Below are 23,938 nucleotides of genomic sequence, written 5' to 3' on the forward strand. Positions count from 1 at the left end.
CTCAGATTGGTAAAAATCCAGAAGTTTGACAATATCTCCTGTTGGCCAGTCTGTGTGGAAATTGATCCTCTCTCTCTGTGTAGCTGGTAGGATGCACAGCTCCTATGGAGGGCGATTTGGCACAATCCATCAAAAACACAAAGGCATTATCCTTTAACCCAGAAAGTCTACTTTTGTGAATTTATCCTATAGACACTCCTGCACACTTATGTACGTATATGCATGTGATTATTTTTTACAGCATTGGTTTTGTTAGTAAAAGAATGGAAAACATATTAGCTTGGGTTGCACGCTGACCCCAGACACTGAGGAGTGGGGTCAGCCCACCCAAACGTTAAGCACTGAGTGTGGAGGAGAGATGACCCTTCATAGCAAAATTGGGGTTATCAGAAGAAGGGATAGGAAAAAAGAAATAGGTGTCCCCTACATCATCTATATTCTTCCTGTGTAACAAGATGGAGGCAACTTCATTCATCAGAATGCTCCAGAGCAAACAGGTGATGCGGCACTCGGGGTGAGATTTCAAGGTATGTTCAGGTAACCAGCGACAGTGGCTAAATTACCTTCTAAGGATGGCAGGTTCTGTCAACGTGAGGGCCCTTTGCTTTGCTGAGCACTCGTGATGAGTGTGGATATGCAAATATGGGGTAGCATCTAGGCCGACGTCGTGGTGCCTCTCTGCATAACAGCGTAAAGAGAGACTTGAATTTGGAATGAAATTTCGGAGGGAGAAGAGATGAACTAGACAGCCAGGCACTATGAGAGATGAGGGGCTAAGGAAAGAATGATCCAGTAGCAGTCCAGCTGATGAAGGATTGTGGAAAAAAGCAGAAAGTATGAATGAAGGGTTTAGGTTGTTTGCTATGGGATGTGTGACGTAAGTCTCCTCTTCTGTGTTCCTATGAAATCCCTAAGTAAAGATGAGTCCCTATTGTTTGGTGCAGCGTTTCTCCATTGAAGGTGGTACAGCCCCAGCAGCATGGGAAACATGTAGACTGGTTTCACTTGTCACAGTGACTACTGGGGGTGGGGGCATGGTCATTACCAGGATCACTCCAGTGGGGGAGATGTCTCTCCCACAAAGCCAGTAGCACCCCCGTTGGCAACACTGCTTTGGTGTGGGTGGATTGTTTTGAGAAAATTAAAGACGTTCTGAGTTTTGCATCCAGGTTGATATTGGGCAAAAAACAGAGCACACAGGAACCAGAGGACAAAGGAACAGCTGACACCTGGGTCCCGCCTGTATTTAAGATTCTGATTATATTGCAGCTACACCACTTAATGAGCCTTTTGTTATCTTCCTTCATTACAGCCCTAGGCTTATTTCCTCATTTGTCATCTGCTTCATAATAAGTGGTCCTTTTAATTTCCTGCATTTTACACTTCTTTATTAATTCTAATCTGCACATAAAACAGAGGTATTTCGCACTCGATTTGTATTCGTTTGTCCAAGGACCAGGATCATCTTCTCTTTTGTCAGCACTACATTTTTGGATCTATTTGTGATCTTTTATTATTCTCCTCCTTTTTGTTTGCCATTAAAAAAGTAATTATTGTTCAATAACACACTGGATTGCCTAAATTTAGATGTTGTTTGGGAAATAATTCAGATAAAAATAACTATTACACACACTGTTCAGAATTGAGGTTTTGCAATTTCGCAGTGAAGTTTCACAGCTAACTTCCCTAGCTAACAGTGAAGGTTGGGGGTTGGGCTTGAGCTGGAGGGTCTCTAATCTGAAGGTTGCCTGGGGCTAACTGAGGCCGGGAGACCGGGGTGTGTCTTGGGGTTGGATGGGGAGTGCTCTCACATAATGCGAGCCTCAGGCATTTCCTGTCTTTTAAGGACACAGTCAACAGATGACAGGCCAGGTCTCAATGTCAGGTGGTTGCCCAGTGGTTGATTGGGATTATGCACAACTGGTTTTTCATAGTCCTACAAGAAGGGAGCTGTGATGGCTCCTTATTAGTTTCCTTAAGGGACAGACCCTCACTATAATGTTCTGGTATGTATTGTTGCATGACCAACCACCCCAAAACGCAATGACTTAAAACAACAACTTATTATTCTCTCTCACACTTCTGCAGATTGACTGCGCCTAGCTGGGTGGTTCTCATTTGGGGTCTCTCATGGGGTTGCAGTCTTGCAGTCAGAGGGGTGTTGGGGCTGGAGTCTTCACAAGTCATCACTGGGCTCAACCGTCCAAGATGGTTGGAGCTCTTCACTCACATGGCTGGGGCCTCAGCTGCGCTGGCTGTGACGGAAGCTGGCCAGGCAACACTCTGCTCCTTCACATGGTCTTTCCATGTGGCTAGCTAGAACATCCTCACAGCATAGCATTCTCAGGTAATTGGAGTTCTTAACACGGTGGCTGGCTTGTCCCACAGAGTATATTTCAAAAAACCCAGGCTAAAACTGTGAAGATTTTTAAGATCTAACTTTGGAAGTCATGCTCCATTCCATTCTATTTCATTGGTGAGAAGTGAATTCGCAGGGCCAGCAAGATTCAAGGGCAGGGAACCCCACAAGGCTGTGAATACTAACAGACATGATTCAGTGGGGGCCATCTTTGTATACTCGCTACCACATATGGTCACGTATACGGGTCAGGATAGGCCAGGTTATGCTGCAGTAACAGACCACCCACAAATCCCAGTGCCTCAAAACACGCAAGTTTGTTTATTGCTCATTCTGCTGGTCTGGTGTGGGTCAGGGAGGGGTTCCGTCCCACACAGTCACGCCATCTCATGATGCCACCATCTCAACATGATGCCTCGGGGTTCACTATGGCAGGAGAGAAGAGAATTGGAGAGACTTGTACAGGCAAGGAAATGCTCTGGCCCAGAAGCAACATGGGTCAGTTCTACCCAGCCGGCATCATCCTGCCCAGCTGCAAGGAGTGGGGAAGTGCAATCCTCCCTTGAACTTGGAACAGAGCAGAGGCAGATATGGCTGAGCATTAGAGGTCACTTCCCCCTTGTGCTGTACTCATGGATAATTTCTGTTGGCTGTTTCCAGTAGATGTCACAACTAGGTAAGTCTTCGGGCAAAATTTCTCCATAATCATATTAATGGATGTTTGTAAACAGCCATTTATTCCATAGGAGGAGGTCACTCATAAGAGACATTTGAGTTGGGTCTTTGGGATGAGTACGAATTTGAAAAGAAGGGAAAGGGATGAGGAAAAGGACATTCCAAATGGTGGAACCACATAAGCATAGGCTCAAAGACATGAAAGAGCCTGCTGTTTTCCAGAAGCCATGAGGAGTCTAGCTTGGTGGGCCTGTAGGGGGAGAGGAGATGGGCTGGAACTATGATGAAAATAGTAAATAATAATTAATAACTTACATCTATTGGAAATCTTTTTAACGTGCCAGACAGTTCTAAACACTTCACGTGCTTTCCCACAGTAATGGTGCTTTGCTGGACGTCTTCCATTTGCACCCCTGAAGTCACGGTCCCCTTCTCTAGCCAGCTCTGGCCCAGGAGCTCGGCCTCCATGAACTACATCACCGTGCTCCCTTGCTCTCTGGCTTCCAGTTGGATTTGTCCAATGGGGAGCCCCGGTAGTAGAGAGAGGGAGGGAGGAGAGTAGGGTCAGGGTATTTATTCCACTGGCTTCCTCCTTCAGGATGACCTGGGCTGGCTCCTCCCCTCAGCTACTCTTACTCGATTCTCCTTTGCCTGATTCTTTTTTTTTTGTGAGGAAGATCAGCCCTGTGCTAACACCTGATGCCAATCCTCCTCTTTTTGCTGAGGAAGACCGGCCCTGGGCTAACATCCGTGCCTGTCTTCCTCTGCTTTATATGTGACGCCACCACAGCCTGGCTTGACAAGTGGTGTGTTGGTGCGCGCCCAGGATCCGAACCTGTGAACCCTGGGCCGCCGAAGCGGAGCACGCGCACTTAGCCGCTGCACCACCGGGCCGGCCTCACCCTTGTCTGATTCTGATAACTGTTCCTCCTCTTGCCCCCTTAGGCCTAGGAATACTAACAGTCCTTTTACTAGAGCTGGGGTACTGTCTTATCCTTTGTAGGATTGCTTTACACTCTGCCTTTTAAAAATATCCTCCTTGTCAATTCTTCAAACTCTAATTAGAGTTTCCTGATAGAACTTGACTGATACAGGTACGTACCTGACCAGGTAGTTACTAGTATTGTTCCCATTTAATGGATGAGGAAACCAAGGTACAGAGAGTTTAAGTGACTTGCTCAAGGCCACACAGCTATGTAAGAGGCAGAGTAAAGACTCAACCCAGAGAGTCTGGTTACAGAATTTCAAACACCTTCAAAGGCCTTGAATGCCAGATTAAACAGAGTAAGCTCCCATCACCTATAGAGGGTGCCAGATGCTCACCCTTTCTTCCTTCTTTCATTAAATTCATATTGAGTGATACTGTTACTCCTATGCCTGTTGAGAAACCAACATGTTTACTCATCTGCAAAATGGGAGAATTCTCCAGGCTCTGATAGCCTTGCAGAGCTGTGGTGGGGCTCCAAGAGACCCTGGCCATTGAAAGAGCTATACTTGAGCTTGGAGTGGAGCATGTGACCGAGGTCCAGCCAATCAGAGCATCACATACCCCCTGGTCATGGTGATTGTTTCACGAGCGATCCAATGGAAGCCAAAGGGATTATTTTCCCCAGAATATGTGTAGGGAGGCATTCTGTCTTCTCTACCAGGCTTCAACCTGGGAGAAGCTAAAGCCTGGATATGCCAGGGGCAACTGTGTGGATAAAAGATCCCCAATCAAGGAAGCAGAACTAAGAAATGGAGAGAAACTGAGTTCTGTGATATCATTTCAGACCCTGAATCCAGCCATATCTGAAATCCACGAAACCCTTTGGATGATTCTCTTACATGACAATATAGTTTCTTTTTTCATTGTGATAGCTAGAGTCCTAACTCTAGAGTCCCAACCTCATCACTTGCAATGGAAAGTCTTGACACAGTGGAGCGAGAAGGGGAGTGGGGACTCTGCAATGGTCAGGTGAACTTCTATTCATCTATCAAGACTCAACTGAGGGGCCAGCCTAGTGGTGTAGTGGTTAAGTTTGGTGCACTCCACTTTGGTGGCCTGGGGTGTGTGGGTTTGGATCCTGGGTGTGGACCTACACCACTCATCAAGACATGCTGTGGTGGCGACCCACATACAAAATAGAGGAAGATTGCCACAGATGTTAGATCAGGGCCAGTCTTCCTCACCAAAAAAAAAAAAAAAAAGAAAGATTTAACTGAAGTGTTACCATCTTTGTTCAGCCTTCCAACTACCCCCCTCCATAGCTAGTTGCTCCCTCTCCACTTCCTTCCGTGCTGAGGTTTGCACACACCTCTATTACAGCATCTCTCACACTGTGCTATAATTGTTTGGGTGACTGTTTCTGCCATGAGGCAGTGAACAATTTTCCTGAATCTTATTCATTTTGGAATTCTTAATTTTTAGCAAAAGGCTGGCACAAAGTTGATACTAACTCACTGAATGTTTGCTGAACGAATAACTGAATGAACAAGACCAAGGCAGTATCAAGGAATGGGCAAGAGAAGATGGATGGGGGCCATTCCTGCAGTGCCAACAAAAAGTAATAGCAGCCTTAAATCTTTTTTTGGAATAGACAGGCTTGAGATTAATATTAATAACAAAATGTTATTTAGTTGGACAAAAATCCCTGGGGTAAAATTAATAATAGCTGTGCTTTATTGCAGGCCTTATGTGCCAGGTGTTTTGTGTACATTAAATTTAATCTTCACTTCAGCCTGGCAATGGAGGTATGGTGAATATGCGGTGACTCCATCACATCTACTTTATTCTAGGAATTGAAATCAGCTCCAGGGTAGGATTCTCTAAACCAGTCATAGCAATTCCATCCTCCTCCACAATGGCAAGGTTAGGGATGGGCAGGCCTAGGCCAATGAGGACCAGTAGGATAAAGCTTACTGCCCTGAGATAGCATGTGAGAAAAGATGCTCTCTCGCTGGATGTGAACAGGGAAGTTTGTGCTCTGGCTGTTCCTGGCAGCCATCTTGAGGACACGGAGGAGAGCAGGGCCAAGAAAATCCTAGAGGAATAGATCCAGGGCTCCCATCACTCCCAGCCTGAAGCTGACCTAACTCTGGATGTCCAGTTATGGGAGTTAACGTGAGCCAAAGGCACACCTTTAATTGAGTGTGAGCTGAGTTTCTGCTATTTCATCCAGTTACACAGTGAGGAAGCCAAGACTTCAACAGTCACTCGCTCAATGCACCTCAGCCAGTGGAAGAGCCAGGATCCCACTCCAAATCTGTCTCATCCCAGAGCCTTTGCTCATCCCACGGAACGGAGTCAAGAAGGGACAGGGCACTTGGTCTCAGTCCTGCTTCATCAGTTCAGCTTCTGAGATGCCTTCTCTTGTACATGCAGCTTCTACTGCCTAGACTATTCTATGCCTCCTCTCTTTGCCTAGCCAACAACAACATGTCTTTCAGGCCACAGTTTAAATAAATGTCACTTCCTGACCTCTTCCCCATTCCAATCCCCAAGATTAATTTAGATCCCTTGGTTACTAACTCTCATGGGGGGTCTGTATTTTTCTTTCATGCTCTTATTACCATTATAACTGATTACTTATGGTACATACTTTAAAATTAATTTGTCTATTTCATAAGGGCACAAGTGTGTCTGGGAACAGTGGTTGTCACTGAGGGGGCAACAATAAATATTTAATGGAAGAATAAACCAAAGCTGTTGCTTCCTGTGGTCCTGAGTTAGATCAGCGGTTCTCCAAGTGTGGTCCCTGGACCTGCAGTATTAGCATCACATGAAACTTGTTAGAAACGTAAATTATTAGACCCCACCCCAGATTTACTGAATTAGGAACTGTGGCAGCAGTTCGCGCAATCCGTGTTTTCACAAGCCCTCCAGGTGGTCCTGGTTCACGCTGGAGTTTGGAAGCCTATTAACTAGGTTATACAGATTTGCTCTAGTCTATGCAGTGCACCCTAGAAGCATCTCTGCTGCTTGGGACTGTTTCCCGCTTCTATTTCTTAAAATCAGCACTTTCAGAAGGAAAGCGGGTTGAAGGATAGGAACAAGAACCCACCACATTCTCTGCCCTCTCAGAACCTCTGCAGTTGCTCTGGCTTCAGCTTTGATCATGCTTCCCACTACTGACTTGACCCTAAAAGTCTCAGCTTCCATTTCCATCCCTCCCTTCCATTTTCTATCTCAGCTCCCTGCTGTTTGTTGCGTTCGTAACACTCACAGCACTCCTCATTTCCTACAATTAATTTATTCATTTGCCCTTTCCGGTTGCTTACCTGCCTCCTCGAGGGCAGGGACTACAACAGTCTGCTTGACTGCACTAGTCCTAGCGGGCACAGCAGGGCTAAAATGCGCGCGGACCGAATGAATGGAAGCTCCACGAGGGCAGAGGCTGCGTGCCGCTGACTGCTAGCCCGGGGCTCGGCATGTAGACGGCGCTCCTTCAAGATCTGCGGAATGAATGAGCGAAGCAAGCGAAAGAGAAACCGCACCTTTACCAAGATGGCGGGCTGGGCGCCCTTTACCAACATGGCCGCCAGCCCGCGTGGACGGGCGGCGGGCGCGGGGCGGGGCCGGAGGGGGCGGGGCCAGCGGCAGCCGTCAGGTACGGCCCCGCCCCGCGCCCCCCTCCCCCGCCCGCTCGATTCCGGATTGGTCCGGTTCCAGCGCCGCAGCCCGGCGGCCGCGCCGTGGGGCCGCGCCGGGCGCTCGCCACTTCCGGCGCGTTGGGGCTGTTGGTCCGGGGCGGCCGCGCGGCGCGAGCGAGCGGGCGGCTTCGGGGCGGGCTCGCGCAGGGATGCTCTGGGGGGCGGCGGCGGCCGTGCGGCCTGAGGCGGCGAGGACAGCGCGGGTCCCCGGGCCTCTCCCCTGAGCCGGCCGCCCGGGCCGCGCCGCCGAGGCCCCGTCAGCCTCCGCCCCTTCAGCCTCGGGGCCGGGCCCGCCGTCGCTTCTGAGCGCGGAGGCCGGGGAGCCCCTGCCTGGGCCCGGAGCCTCCCCTCGGGGGTCGGGCCCGGGCGGGGGACCCCGAGCCGCTGCCCTCCTCGCCGGCCTCCGAGCCCCATTTCCTGCTTCTGCAGTTTCCTTGGGGAGGGGCGGGTGGGTCTGGATGAATTGTTCCGGGGGTCCCCGATGAAGCGGGCCGGGGGGCCGCGCTCCTTTTAGAGGGTCCCCGCGGGCCCGGGTGGGGAAGCGGTCGTCTTTGCATGGGCGGGGGACTTCCCGAGCCTGCCGGGACCATGACCTGAACTGTGCGAGCGGGACGCGTCCGAAGGCCGAGAGCCAGCTCACCTGAGCCGCCCCCGCCCCCTGCCAGCATGGTAAGTGGGGTCCAAGCCCCTTCTCTCCCGGGGCCGCCTGAGGGGTGGGAGCGGGCCGGGACTGCTGAGCCATCGCTTCTCCCCGGGGCGGGGAGAGGCGCGTGCCGAGGCGGCAGTGACACATGCGTGCAGGGTTTGCAGCCCCGGCGCTGAGCTCCCATCCCCCCAGGGATGTCTCAGGGCTGGGAGGGACCTGGAAGCGCAGCGGGCACAGCCCTGCATCTGGTGTTGGCCTCTCTTGCACCGTAGCTCAACGTGACAGCAGCGATCATGTAGTTATTGAGGGCTTACTATGTGCCCGGCTCTGTGCTCAGTGATCGACAGGTATTGTTTAATTAGCACTCCAGCCCTCTGTTCTGAAGTGGGGAGGCTGAGGCACAAAGCGACTAAGTACTCAGCTCATGGTCACCCTTAAGTGACAGTGGCAAGGTTTGAACCTAGGCAGGCTGACTTCAGAGCTCCTATTAGATATAACACGCAGAGCGGGACGGGGTCTTGCTGTAGATTTAGATCTGGAGAAACAGAGAGGGTTTGTGATTTGCAGAGCTCACTTACCTAGGTAGTAGCAAAGTCAGTATCAGTTGTATTTGGATATCCAGTCTGCTTATCTCTCTGTTACATGCTCTGGGCTTTTCCCTGGTAGTGCCTGGAAAACTATTCATCCTTCCAGATCTAAGTCAGAAGCAACCTCTTCTGAAGATGCTTTCCATATTTTCCAGACCCGTAGGCTCTCAGTACTTCTTTAGATTTGTGTACTCATATCTATTTGTTAAAAGTTTGTCTTTTTGTTATTGTAATTGTTTCTGAGGCTTATCTGTCTACTGCAGTAGACTCAGTTCCCTCAAAGATGAAATTGTCTGAACCTTTATCTGTCCCAGCTCTTGGCACCTAGGAAGCCCACAGGGAGTGGTTGATTGCCCAGCCTGTGTCTGAGCACCTCCAGTGACAGAAGTGTTCCTAAGGCTGCCCATTTTACCCCTGCCAAGTTAGGGCTTTAGTGGAGAAAGGGATGCAATGACATTTTCTGTGATACAGATGTTCAGGCCAGTGGGATTTTCAAAACATTCAAGGGGCCTTTGGGTGGTGTGTTAGGTTCTGGGCATAGAAAGAAGACCTATGGCATAGCCTTGTTCTTCACGGGGCTTACAACCAGTCGGATAAAACACACCATTAATACCGAGCAGCACTGTATAGTGGGTAATATATGTAGGATAGTGGCAGACCAGTGAAGCTCTCTGAGTCCCAATTTCCTCATCTATAAAATGGAGAGATAGGAATTCTCTAATGAATAATCCAGAGGTATGAGATATAACATTTAGTGAGTGATGAAAATAGTACTCCTTCCTTCATTTATTCTTTCAATGAATTTTTTTTTGTTTTTATTTTTAAGTCATGGTAAAATATACCTAAATTTTACCATTTTAACCGTTTTTAAGTGTACAGTTCAGTAGCATTAAGTACATTCACACTATTTTGCATCCATCCCCAGAACTTTTTTCATCTTGCAAAACTGAAGCTGTATCCATTAAACAATAACACCATGCCCTCCTCCCTCTATACCCTGGCGACCACTATTCTGCTTTTTCTCTCTATGAATTTGACTCCTCTGGGTACCTCATATAAGTGGGATCATACAATATTTGTCTTTTTGTGACTGGCTTATTTCACTAGCATAACGACCTTGAGGTTTATCCATGTTGTAGCATGGGTCAGAATTTTCTTCTTTTTTAGGACTAAATAATATTCCATTGTGTGTCTATACCACATTTTGTTTATTCATTCATTTGTTGATGGACACCTGGGTTACTTTTACCTATTGGCTATTGTGAGTAATGTTGCCGTGAACATGGGTGTACAAATCTTTCAGTGAATTTTAAGTAGCCACCGTATGCCAGGCTCTAGGGAATGTCAGTTGAACAAGACAGACATGTACCTCAGGGAGCTTACAGCATTGCTTCAGAATCCCTGGACAGAATTTTGTGAGTTATCGACTCAGCTAGCCAAGCACCCTTGTATTCAGGTTTCATTTTAATTGGCAATCAGGAGAGCATTATGAAAATGACTACCTTTGAGCAATTAATTATAAAGTAGTTGACTTCATGATCACCATCTACATTTTTTTCTGAGAGAAGTTTCAAGTCAAGGTTTTTGTAACCTAGACCTCACTTGTTTAAGCACACAGAGGGTGGCCACAGCAGATGTGAGGTGAATAGGACCGTCTAGTCATATCCTTTTTGCATCACTGACACCGGGAGCTCACCTCTTGGAGATGTTCTAGGGTCAGGGGTGTGGGTGGGGCAGGCGTTATCCCCAAAATGCAAGGAAGCTGTTGCCTGGTTTGTGCCTTACAGGAGGAGGGTCTTTTCCTGGGATCACAGCTCTTTTTATTCCAGGAACTTTTTTCCTCTCCATTTCTTACTGATACAACATTTTTACTTTAAAGAGTATTAGTTGGCATATAATTTTGGGCCTTTTTCATATCTTCTTTTTAACACTTCAACTTTCATACGATGAAAATGGTGTAATATGATAAAACTACCATTTATTAGGTATCTGCTATAAGCTAGCTTATATTCATTTATTCATTTTTCTTTTAGTTGTTCAGTATTGGTTAAGCACACCAACCCTGCTAGGTTACATCATTGCCATTACTACAGAGGGGGAGGTGGACGGACCTGCGGTGGGGTACCTGTTGAACAAGCGGTGGAGCCAGCATCTGGACCCCAGGTGCTCTTCTCCAGAGCCTGTGCTCTGCAGTACAGGTGCCGCCTCACGTGGAAGATGACCGGGAATGTCATCCAACTATATTTTGTTTGGTTCTGAGATTGACAGTGATGGGCACTGGGAGGTATGGGAATTTCCTTTAAACTGTCTCCCTAGGAGGAGGGATCTTGACCTGCGAATTTAGAACTAGTTTAAAAAGATTTGTAGTGGCAGTGCAGAATTACTAGAACAGCTATACTGAAACTACATTTGATTAAATCATCATTTTGGGTTGAATTCCCATGAGTTCTTAAGTGATGTAACATCTTAGAGGTTCCTACTACTTCTTTGAAAAGTTGTTACTTAATATTGAACTAGCTGTTGCTTATTATGGAAATTTTGTGCAAAATTGAGTCCTTGCTTAAATTAATGTCTTTTTAGTTGCTTAGAAAATTGCTTTGGTTACAGACTTCTCGTTTTTGAATGTCACCTTCCCTGAGTGGTCCCTGTAATAGAGGCAAAGCAGACCTTAAATTTGGCCATGCAGAGAGTGTGTCATCCACTTGTTCATCAACAGTGTTGTATCGTGCAGTGGGGAGTAGGAAGGAGCCATGCTGGTGTAGGGAGGTGGCGGGGAAAGGTTCAACAGTACTCAGAGGTTCTGCATGTCAGTCACGTAATTAGAAGTAGTCTGGGAGACAGGTTAAATATCAAGAAATGACTGAAAAACAGCTTTTGAAAAAATTGGTACATGGCATGGTTCAAATGATGAAATTACCTGGTAAACAAAAAGAAAAAACTCTGTTAGCGTGGTATAGAGAAGTAATTCTCAGTGCCTCACTGACTTCTTGCATCAAGTTGAAAATCCTAGGTACTGTGCTTACAATATAATAATACAATAGTTAATATTTGTAGGGCTTAGCATATGCCAGGCACTTTACGTATATTAACTCATGTACTCTTCGAAACAATGCCAGGAGGTAGAGGCTATTTTTATTTCCCATTTTATAGATGAGAACTTTCAAGGCCAAGAATGGTTAGGAAACTTCTAAAGGTCACACTGCAACCAAGTGGTGGAACTAGGATTTAAACCCAGGCAGTCTGGCTCAAGAATCAGGGCTCTTAACTGTTACACTTGCACCCCAAGAAGGGTAATATTGCCCCTACCCTCTAAGAGTCAGTTTAGTGAGGAAGAAGGGACATATATTCTGATAATTACAAGAGACTGATAAGGGCGATAAGAGAAGAATGCCTTGGTACAAAGGTAGCATATCTGAGGAGAATAACTGAGGAGAGAGGCCAGGGAAGGTTTCCCAGGAGGAATATTTGAGTCTTGAAGAATTAGGAAGAGTTTGACAGTTGGACAAGGAAAAAAAAGGGCCTTCCAAGTAAAAGTTGTTTGCAGATAGTTATGAAGATCAGATATGTATCAGTAAAGATAATAGAAAATAATTGGTGTCAAGGGAGAGTGAAGGAAGGAATCAACATTTGTTGAGTGTGTAGGCCTTTTTAGGGCTTTGTGTGCATACATACATGCAGGACACAGTGGTATTTTTTCTCATGGTAGATACCTTTACTCCTACTTGACTGGCCAGCCACTGCCCCATTTCTTTGTTCCCCTTTGTAAAACTCCAGGAAAGAGTGGACTCTTAATTCCACACCTTCCATTCTCTTCTTAAGCTCACTTGTCAAGGTCCCTCCCCCCACCATCGTTAAATGGAACGGCTAGTTTTCAGTCCTCACTTTACTCATCTATCAGTAGCTTTGGATAAGTTGAACACTCCCTCTTTTGCTAAATTTTTCTTCACTTGGCCTCCAGGACACTTAAGACGTGCTTTTGGTTTTCCCCCTTTCTCACTGGTCGTTTCTTCCTCATCTCACTGCTCTTTGAACAGCTCACTAGGAGCTCACTAGGCCACAGACCTAGTGACCTCCCAGTTCAGACCTCTCTCCTCAGCTGCAGTTCTCGTATATCTAACTGCCTGCTTGATGTGCAGGCTTATTTGTCAGGCATGTCAAGTGTAATGTCTAAAACTCAACTTCTGATCTTCTGCTCTAAGTCTCTGTCTCATTTTGAGGGCAGCTCCGTCCTTCCAGTTGCTTGTGTCAAAAACTTGGAAGTCATCTTTGACCTTTTTTTCTCTCATACCCCGCATTTGGTCCTTGTTAGAAAAGCTGATTGTTTTCTACCTTTGAAATGTAGCCGGGATTTTATCACTTCTTATTCCCTCTGCTGCTCCGCTCTAGTTTAGGCCTCATCATCTCTTGCCTGGATTATTGCAGTGGCCTCCTAACTGTTCTAGCTTCTGACCATGCCCCTTTATAGACTCTTCAACACAGTAACCTCAATGATCCTTTGAAAAGTCTAAGGCAGGTCATGTCTTTGCTCTGTTCCCATGGCTCCTCATCTCACTTAGACTGAAGCTAATAGCGGCCCACACGCTCCTCCGTGACCTACTGTGCCCTCCATATTCTGGGCCGTGGTTACACGGTGAACCCATCTCCTGTTACCCTCCCCTTGGCTCACTCCATTCAGCTGCCCTGGCCTCCTTGCTGATCTTCAAACACTCCAGGTGTGTGCCTCCCCCAGGGCTTTTGCCTGGCTATTGCCTGTGCTTCGACTGCACTGTCCCCTAGATACCTGCATGACTAAGGACCTTCTTCAAGCCTTCTCAAGAGTCATCTTCTCAATGAGGCCTATCCTTTACCATCCTGTTTGAAATTGTAATCCTGCTCCAGAACTCCCAGTCCTTCATATCCTGCTTTTGTAGCATTTACAATTTTTTTTATATACTTAACATTATTTATGAGGTCTATTTTTTGTTACCTCCTTCTGCTAAAATATTAACTCGATGAAGCTAGGGATTTTTTTGCTTTGTTCACTGATGTATCCCGATAGTCTAGGGCAATTCCTGGCATAGTTGACAGTTTAATTGTGGTAGGAATGCTGTAGAGGTCTTGGGTATTCAAAGGGGGCTTTGATGAGAGGGAGTAAGCTAGGTTCCCTACTGTGAATTGAACTCGCAGAGGATATTTCAGAAGAGAAGGGTGTAACTAAATGTGTGATGGTAAGAAAAGCATCAAATAGACTGGTCTGGCCATGGTGGAGGCTTTTGTGAAGTAGTAGTTGGAGAGAAAGCTATAAAGGTAGTTTTTGGCAAGATTACAGAGGGCCTCCAGTACTCCTCTAGGGAGTTTGGCTTTGTTTTTTTGGCTGTTTTTTCCCTTAAAGGAACGTTAATCCACTTGCCATGTGTAGGTTAGATTGGTGTGGGAAACCAGACGTGACACCATGCCTTTATGGATGTGACAAAGACCTGTTCTTGGATGTGGAATTAGGAGTGGAGAGGAAGACTTGAGCTAGAGAGTTGTCACTTAAAACTCTGACTGATTCCAGATGCAAGGGAGGGAGAAAAGGGACAAGCTCGAGCTGATTTTGGAAGCCTAGAGGCAATCTCACCAGGTGGTTGGGAATAGTGGGGAATTTTAATGGTGATTTGGATTTGGTGGGAATGGAAGAGATAACAGAGATAAAGAAACTGACGGGAAGATGACAGGGGACCTCTAGGTGCTGATGAAATAAGGCATGTGGCTCTGTCTGTAGATAGGTGGGCAGTGGCTGCTGTGTTGAGGTGAAGATAATTGGCATTGGGCAGGACAAGGATCTGGACGATTTTAGGTAGTTGGATTGTTGACATACATGTCTAAGTCAAGGAAGATGTGACAGCAAGGCTGGAGTGAAGAGGGAGGGAATTCCTGACCCTGTAGCTGCTATCCTCTGCCTCTGTTTTTTTCAAACCTGCCCCCCCTGTCGTGGTTCATTCTCCAACCCATCGCAGACTGCCTTTTTGTCTTCACCACCTTTCAAGATCACATAAGCTTTCTGTGCTGAATCTAATATAAATAGCCTCTTTTCAGTCTTTATACCAACTAACTTTTCCTTCTATTGTTTGGCAACCACTGATCTCCTTTTCTTTTCCTGAAACAGTTTTTTTCTTGGCTCCCTTGGCTTCTATGATATCACTTTCTTGGTTCAGTCTCCCTGATCTTCTTTCTTGTGGCTTCAGCTATGACCTGTGTACCATTGAGAACTCAGCCTTCCTCTCTACCTTGGATACCCACCTGAGTGTCCTATAGACATCAAATTAAATGTGTCTAAACCAAATCCATCATCTTCCCCTCAGGTTAGTGCCTCTTCCCCTGTGCCCTAGTTCTGTTAATGACCTTATTCACTGGACACTCAAATGATAAACATGAGTCATCTTTCACTTCCTCTTTGCCTTCAGTCCCCCGCTTGTAGACCTGTTGATGCTGCTGCTAACTTGCTTGTGTCCTGACCCTGGCCTTTCCCTTCATTCCCTCCACGTACACCAGGCTGTTGTTGGTCAGGCTGTCGTCGTCTCTTGCTTTCAGTGTCAGTGTCTTGACAGCTTCCAGGTTCTTCCTCCACTAGTTCATCTTATGTATTCTGCCAGAGCTACCTCGTGGAACTCAGATGTGATCATGTCACTTGACCCCAAATCATTCAGAGCAGAGAGTCCCATTGTTATCAGAGACTAAGTTTTTGTGACGGCAGAGTAGTGGAAAGCACATAGGCCCTGGATTTTCACAATTTCTCTTACTTTTAGTCCTCTCAGTAAGGATGAAGATGATTTATTAAATTCTTAAAGTGATTTATTTGGAATATCTTTTAAAGACTTCTCAAATTATACCTTGTTCTTTAGCCCCAACAAACCACTTGTCATGCCCAGAACACTGAGTACGCTTTCATACTTCTCTGCCTTTGCTCAGTGCTGTCCCTCTACTGGAATGTCCTCTCTTCATTTTTGCAGGTGAGATGTTACCTACCATTTCAAGGTCACTGTAAACATAACCTCTTTGCGGCTTTCCAGCCACTAGTTTAACATTTATCATCTTTGATTATAGTTAGGGGTTTTTTTTGCTTTTTAAATTTTGATTTATTTGTTTTTATTATATGAGAATTACAAGTCTACATTCTTGTAGTAAGTGTCAAACAATTCAGAAGTTTAAAGAGCAAAATGTGAACCACTTCCATCCTTTCCTTCGCTCTGCTCCCTCCCTCTCACTTCCCCCTCTAAGTCTGGGGGCGGGGAGGATTAATTCTTTCTCATTATGAGTCCATATCAGGATGAGTCTTACTCTTCTTTGCATTTCCATTGTCCAGTAAGCATTCAACAGATATTTAGGTAATTGAAAGAGTCAGGTGTGGAAATAAATCCAAGGTCAAGGTGGGCCCTTGAGCTTAGTAAATGATAGTAGCAGTATTTGGAGAGTGTGGTAAGGTAAGATTGAAGTAGAGTATGAATATAGTAAACACCCTGTTTTTCCAAACCCACGCAGCCAGCAAGCTCAGGTAACCGTATGTTTCCCCTGGGAAGTAGCTGGGCGGGTGGTGATGGGGAGCAGGTGAGCAAGGGGAGTTGTTAGAACAAATGCTGTGTAGATGGGGTGCTTCCTGGTAGGCTCCACAAGCTAATTGCTGCTGGGAGAGCTGCTGGGGAACACTTGGGAGTAGGGGTGGGGTGAGGTGAGGGAGTTGTGGATACTGACTGGGGAAACCCGCAAGGCAGAGAAGTGAGGGAGGTGAAAGAGGCTGATGGGAAGGGAAGGAAGCTGGGGTTTAGGGGGAGAAGAAAGGTCTGTGCGTGTTTCATAATCATATTCAGTGCTAGCCATTGTTTTGGGGCCCTCGTGTGTACTGCATACAGTGCCTCATTTAATCTCTTACAGCCACTCTGCAAAGTAGGTATTATTATCTGTTCCTGTTTTACAGTTGAGAAAGAGGAGGACACTGAGGCTCAGGAAGGGTAATGTAAGGAGCTTGTCCAAAACTACATAACAAGTTGACAGAGATGGGATTCAGACCCAAGGTTCTCACTCAACAGCCCATGTTTTTTCTAAATCACTAGAAAGTCAGTGTACATTTACATGGGCATATTTACTTGAAATACAGCCCAACTGGGTATATTGTCCCAGGAAAAATGGTACATCTAGTCATCTAACCTTAAAACTTGCAAAATTTACCTCGTAATAAAAAGGGCAAGATGGTAAAAGTTTGCTGATAAAAGAGAAAATAGACATCTCTGCATATCCTCTAATGTGGAAGGCTAGAAAAAGTATGACTGTTGAGGGCACAGTGGTAGCTGGACCACATTATAGAACCCCAGTGGAAAGGAAGATCGCTTCATTTCTTGATGCCTTTCAGTTCAGTGAAGTCCATTAGGCCTAGGATATGCAGTAGTTCATTTACATTAGAGCAGTCTGCTGCTCTTTTATATGAAAGTTCTAATGAAAAAGATCTCTGGTCTCGGACTCCCTGAAAAGGTAAAGGTATTTTATGAGCTAAATGCAGCTAGGAAAAAAAATAAGAAACAACAACATTTGTTTCTAAATTGGCTAATAATCAGACCAGGGAAAGTTTTTTTTTTTTTTAGGAGTAACAACTGGATAATTTTTATGAAAATGACATGTGCTCATTAAAAATCAAGCAGTATCAGGGGCCAGCCTGGTGGCGTGGTTAAGTTTGTGTGCTCTGCTTCAGCAGCCCGGGGTTTGCAGGTTCGAATCCCGGGCGCGGACAGACACACTGCTCATCAAGCCATGCTTTGGCGGCGTACCACATACAAAGTAGAGGAAGATGGGCACAGATGTTAGCTCAGAGCCAATCTCCCTCAGCAAAAAGAAGATGATTGGCAATGGATGTTAGCTCAGGGCCAATCTTCCTCACACACACAAAAAATGAAGCAGTATCAAAAGGTAGAAAGAACATGGCAAAAAAAATAAGTCACCTTTAATTCTGCTACCCTAAACTATGATTAACATTATATAAACATTTCATATATCTTTGTATCTATCTCTCTGTCTATCTGGATAAGGGGGATGGATACCTAAAATAAGTACTTTTATTAAAAATGATTATGCTGATTTTTTGGATCATGCTAGTTTTAAAATAAAAGAAAAATCAATTTACTATACTTGCAGTTTTTTTAAAAAAACTGTACTTTTTGAAATAACTATATACTAACAGAAAGTTGCAAAACAAGTACAAAGAGGCCCATGTATCCTTCACCCAGATTCTCCCAGTGGTGACATGTAGCCGTGTGCAATATCAAAACCAGAAATTGACATTGGTACATGTCAATTATTGACTAGACTACAGACCTTATTCAACTTTCACCATTTTTTTTTTTTTTTTTTTTGTGAGGGAGATTAGCCTTGAGCTAACATCCGTTGCCAATCCTCCTTTTTGCTGAGGAGGATTGGCCCTGGGCTAACATCTGTGCCCATCTTCCTCTACTTTATATGGGATGCCGCCACAGCATGGCTTGACAAGCGGTGAGTCAGTGGGTGCCCGGGATCGGAACCTGTGAACCCTGGGCCACTGCAGCAGAAGCACGTGTGCTTAACTGCTGCACCACCGGGCTGGCCCCAAGTTTTTACCATTTTTTGACCTGCGTTCATTTGTGTGTGTATAGTTCTATGCAATTTATTCTGTGTATTGATTCATGTAATGACCACCACAATCAAGGTATAGAGCTGTCCCATCACTGCGAAAAGACTCCCTCATGCCTCATGCTTTTTGTATTTGTAGCCCCCTCCCTGTCTCCTAGCAACCAGTAATCCATTCTCCATCTCTATAGTTTGGTCAGTTTTTTTACCTTTTTTTTTCTTTTTTGGTGAGGAGGCCCTGAGCTAACATCTATTGCCAATCTTCCTCTTTTTGCTTGAGGCAGGTGGGTCACTGAGCTTATATTTGTGCCAGTCTTCTTCTACTTTGTATATAGGATGCTGCCACAGCATGGCTTGGTGAGCGGTGTGTAGGTCTGTGACCAGGATCTGAACCCGTGAACCTGGGGCTGCCGAAGCTGAGTGCGCAAACTTAAGTGCTACACCACTGGGCCGGCCCCTAGTTTTGTCACTTTGAGATTGGTATGTGAATGTAATTTGCAATGTGTAAGCTTTTGAGATTGACTTTTTTCGGTGAGCATATTGCCTTTGAGGTCTGTCCATCTTGCTTGAATTTAATAGCAGAAAAAGAAACTGGAAAGGGAATTGTGAAATTTCAGATAAATCTTTGCTTCAATAATTATTAGCTCTTGATAAGTCCCTGTAGGTTAAGGAAAAAGATTATGAAAAACGTTAAGAAGTTGGCATCATTTTTTAATAAATATATTCCGTGTTTTGGTTCTAGGCAGAATCAGTGAACTTCATAATAGGAAAAATAAGAAAATTTGCACTCCTTCCACTTACCCCTTCTCACTCTTGATTGTTATTTTACTTTGTCAGTGTCTTTAGAGCATTTATAAGCTGTTATATAACCATAATTCCCTCATTATTTAGTCTTAGTTTTATATTTTAAAGGATTCAGTGTTTCTCACTGGTTCTTTTAACTATGGTCTTTCCATATCTGAATTCTTTGATTCATCTCCCTTTTAGCTTGGTTTTATTGTCATTTTTAAAAATCATGCCTTATTTGTTGAGTTAAGAATGTCTAGGGCTGGCCGGGTGGTATAGAGGTTAAATTCATGTGCTCTGCTGCAGTGGCCTGGGGTTCATCGAGAGGAAGATGGGCATGGATGTTAGCCCAGGGCCAATCTTCTTCAGCAAAAAGAGGAAGATTGGCACAGATGTTAGCTTAGGGCTAATCTTCCTCACACACACACAAAAAATCTACTTGCTTTTATATGTGAAGGACATCTTGGCTAGGTATAAGATTCTTGGGTTGCGCTCTTTCCATCAGATCTTATAGATGCTGTTCCACCATCTGGGATTGAGTATTTTCTTGACCTTTTAATCCATTTAACATTGATTAGCTGATAGTTTTCTTTCAAAGGAGTCCATGGTTGCTATATTTCCTGAATTATTTCGCATTTGAAAATGTCTGTCTACTGTCCTTGTCCATAAATGGTAACCTGGTGGAATATAATACTCATGGATTATACATTCTTTTCCTGGGAATTCTGTAGCTATTTCTCCATTGTTTTCTGCTATTGAATGATGTTGTGTGGAAAAGCCAGGTTAGCCTAATTCATATAATGCTCTCCCTTTACCTCAGATGAGGATAACTTGCCTTTTTGCGTAGTTGCTGGAAGAAATCTATGTTGCTGACGTTCAGTAACTCAGTTAGGATATCTTTTAGTGGGGATCGTTCTTCTATCATTTTGCCCCGGAACATGGTATGCCTGCCTGAATGTGCTTACCTAGTTCCCTGATGTTGGTTATTTTCCAGTGTGTGCAACTAATACCATCAGTACTGCAGTAAACACATTGAATCTGTCTTTGCCCACTTTGTGAGATTGTAGGATAAATTTTTAGAAGTGGAATTGTGGGGCAAAGAACACATTTAAAAATTCTGGTAGATAGTGGTATTCCTACAAAAAGATTGTACCAGTTTATACTCTTACTAATGGGATAGTTCTGTTTCCCCACCTTCTGGCTAACACCATGTAAACTTTTTAATGTGAAGGGTGAAAATGGCACCTCAGGAATTACCCGTGTAGTCCTCTAGTTATGAGTGAAGTGGAACATGTTTTGATATTTTATTGCCGTATGTATTTTTTCCTATGTCAGCTGACCATTCCTGATCTTTGTATTTTGTTTTGTTTTTGAGGAAGATTGGCCCTGAGCTGACATCTGTTGCCAATCTTCCTCCTTTTTTCCTTTTTTCTCCCCAAAGCCCCAGTAGATAGTTGTATGCCATAGTTGTACATCCTTCTAGTTGCTCTATGTGGGATGCCGCGTCACCATGGCCTGATGAGCAGTAGTACATAGGTCCGCGCCTAGGATCCGAACTGGTGAATCCTGGGCTGCCGAAGCCGAGCGCCTGAACTTAACCTCTACGCCACCAGGCTGGCCCCAGATCTTTGTACAATTTTTGTTGAGTCAGCCGGCAATTAAAAAAAAAAAAAGTAATTTGGCTGAATAATTTTAGAAGGTTGATAAAATTAGTCAGGTTTGGAATACCTTGCACATTTGGTTGATGAATCTCATGCCACTGATTTAGTCAGAATAAGAACACTAACGTTTCATGTGTACTAATATTGTGGACTTGAATGAAATGATTGTCTTAGTGATGGGACTATATAATCTGATAGTTTTCTAAACCATTGTACATTTACCTTTCATCTGTGATCCATGTAGTTAAGATGTATATTCCTCCCCACTTGGCTTCATGTTCATTTGTCATAATGTAAAAACAGGTTTAAGTGTAGGAAAGCAATTCCATTGCCAGAAAGTTTTGGAGCTCACCTTGGTGAAGTGATGTTTCTGGTAATCATTTGTTGCTGGTTCTGTTAATTGGGTTTATGAACAGACTATGAATTAAGAATGTTCAAGATATACGAAGTAGCTTCATAGGAGAGTTTACCAGTCATGCTTAGGGTTTCTCTAGTTTTCTACTGAAATTCTCCTAATGGCAGAGAGTCTACACCTAGTTAAAGGAAGTCACCTCTCCTGGGGCTGTAGGTCATAGCAGCTCTCTGTACACCTGAAATTTCTTGAAAATCTTAGGTTTGTGTCTTTAACATTTATTGTTTGAAAATCAGTCTGTATTCTTTCTTCCTCCCTTTCCTCCTCTCCTGTCTTCCTTCCCTCTCCAATCTTCACAAGCAAATTAAAGATCCAGGCACATACCTTATCTTGAAGGAGCACCATGTGGCCTTCATCTCATTTTGCTGTGGGGGAGACTGGTCCATGTCTCCAAAGCTCTGAGGACAGACATACTTTACTGAGAAGTGCTGAAAAATCACATCCTGCTGTATGTGTAGAGGAGACTTCTTACAAAGAGAAAAAACTTGAAGGGTTTTGAAAAGACCTCAAAGAAATATATGAAAACATTTTGAGAAAAAGACTCCCCCTTTATACCTTAGTAGTGAACAGATTGAAAATGAAAGACAGCTTTGAGTTGAGGGGTTTTTTTGGTGAGGAAGATTGGTGCTGAGCTAACGTCTATGCCAGTCTTCCTCCACTTTGTATATGGGATGCCGCCACAACATGGCTTGTAGGTCGGCACCTGGGATCTGAACCTGCGAACCCCAGGCCGCTGAGTTGGAGCGCACGAGCTTAACGACTGCGCCACCGCGCCAGCCCCATTGAGTTGACAGTTTTTATTGGCATACTCGGTAGAGTCTTGATGTTTAACACTTGTGTTTTTGAACCTTCCAAGCCTTTGATAAATCATGGGCTATTTTAAAAAGGTATGACTTGCAGTGCCTTCAGGTGTCAGGAGCAAGTCACTCCGCCGGCTAGTGAGTGGGCCCAGCTGACCTCCTAGCTCAGCGCACCCTGGGGTTCTTTACTCTTCAGGTTTATGACTTGGGTGTTATAAAAGTCTTCATTACTTTATGGAACATAATCTCCCAAAGAAATTCAACTAAGAGAACTGGTGATACAAGTGAAAGGATAATGAGGAAGTTAAAATTCCTAGTTAGCAAATAGAAGTTATAGATAAAGAGTAGAATGTTAAAATTTGGTGCCTTGGATCCACCATACTCGAGGTGTAGAAAGAAAGCAATTCCTAATACTGGGCGAGTGGTGGCCATTGCAAACACTGCTGATCATTTAGGGAAAGTTGAGAAGACACTTGTGGTGTGAGTCTGTGCACTGGGATGTGTATAATTTCTAATTCTTTACTGAAATGGAAAGTCAGGAGCTGGAGGAAGCATTGTTGGTCAAATTGGGGGCTTGCTTTCAACTGAGTTGTAAAATAATTGGAAATCCGTCTGGTCTACAGCTATTGAATGTAAGCAAGGAAAAGGGTGAACAGAAGTTCCAGAAGTTTATAAGCCTGAATGGGCAGATGTGCATGTCAGCAAGTGATTGCAGTGCTGGGGGATATAGAACCTTGTACGAGGTACAACTGTACTTGAAAAAACAGCGCGGCCAAATTGGGGATGGGAGGGTTTTATCAGAGAAGGCTTCCCAAAGGAGGTGACAGCTGCGCTGGGTTTCAGAGCAGAGGTAGGTAGTAAGTCACTAGGCAAAGAATTTGAGGCATGAGTCATGGTGGGGAAGCAGGAGCTACAGATGTACGTGGAAGAATGAGAAAGCTCAGTGTGTTTAGGTCAGATCGTGAAGATGAAAGCTTTGAAATGTTGAAGAACGAGGCTTTTATCAGGCAGCACAGGTGGTTTCTGTGCAGGCAGCTACTCCAGGAAAGACTTATTTAATTCATGAGGAAAGGAACCATGTACTTTATTATTGCCTAGGAAATTATTCATCTACCTTCTGCATTCTATTTTTAGAGAAAGATAAGTGATCTATCAAGGATTTATTTGTTTAATTTAAACGTCTTATTTTGAGATAATTTTAGACTTGCAGAGGAGTTGCAGAGATAGTACAGAGAGTTCCTGTGTACTCTTCTCCCATAGGGATTTCTTCAACAAACAACCCCCCCCCCCGCCCCTCCAAACTACAGTAGCCAAGCCTTCCAAGCTTTGTAGCCAGTAATTTAGCTCAATTTCTGCACCTTCTTTGTTCTAGTACTGTTTGGCAATTACAGTAGATACTGATGCTGTCATAAAGTCTTCTCTGCCACCTCTTGATTTTGCTTAGTTATTATTTTCCTGATTGTAAAAAGTATTTTGAACTCCGTAGAATATTGGTAAGTATAAAAAAGACAAGAAATTACCACCATCTGATTCAGCCTGTAATAACATTTTGATTTGTTTCCTTCTAGTCTTTATTTACTTTTGAAATACGAAAGAGATCACACTATAAATGCACTTTCTTCTGCCTTTTCCACTCAACGTTATGTAAATGGTTTTCCAAATCATTAAATACTTCATAAATATTTACAATGGCTGTATAATACTGCATTGCATGGATTCTTGGGTAGTAGGATTGTTCCATTTTTTGGCCATTGTAAATAATATGTGATTA

General features: G+C 44.5%; 1 protein-coding gene across 6 annotated transcripts in view; it reads left to right on the forward strand.

Moving 5' to 3' along the window:
- The first annotated feature begins 7,773 nt into the window (after positions 1-7,773).
- The window catches only part of XPO6 (exportin 6), a 112,710-nt gene continuing 96,545 nt past the window's right edge, over positions 7,774-23,938 (forward strand). For 5 of the 6 annotated variants that reach the window (XM_058569786.1, XM_058569792.1, XM_058569787.1 and 2 more), the window contains exon 1: positions 7,774-8,335. In XM_058569786.1, coding sequence (XP_058425769.1) covers positions 8,333-8,335 — 3 coding nt within the window. In that variant the 5' untranslated portion in view covers positions 7,774-8,332. The remainder of the gene's footprint in view (positions 8,336-23,938) is intronic. The other variant, XM_058569789.1, reaches the window with a different exon arrangement.

Source organism: Diceros bicornis, chromosome 26, assembly GCF_020826845.1.
Source record: "Diceros bicornis minor isolate mBicDic1 chromosome 26, mDicBic1.mat.cur, whole genome shotgun sequence".
NCBI classification, from domain to species: Eukaryota; Metazoa; Chordata; class Mammalia; order Perissodactyla; family Rhinocerotidae; genus Diceros; species Diceros bicornis.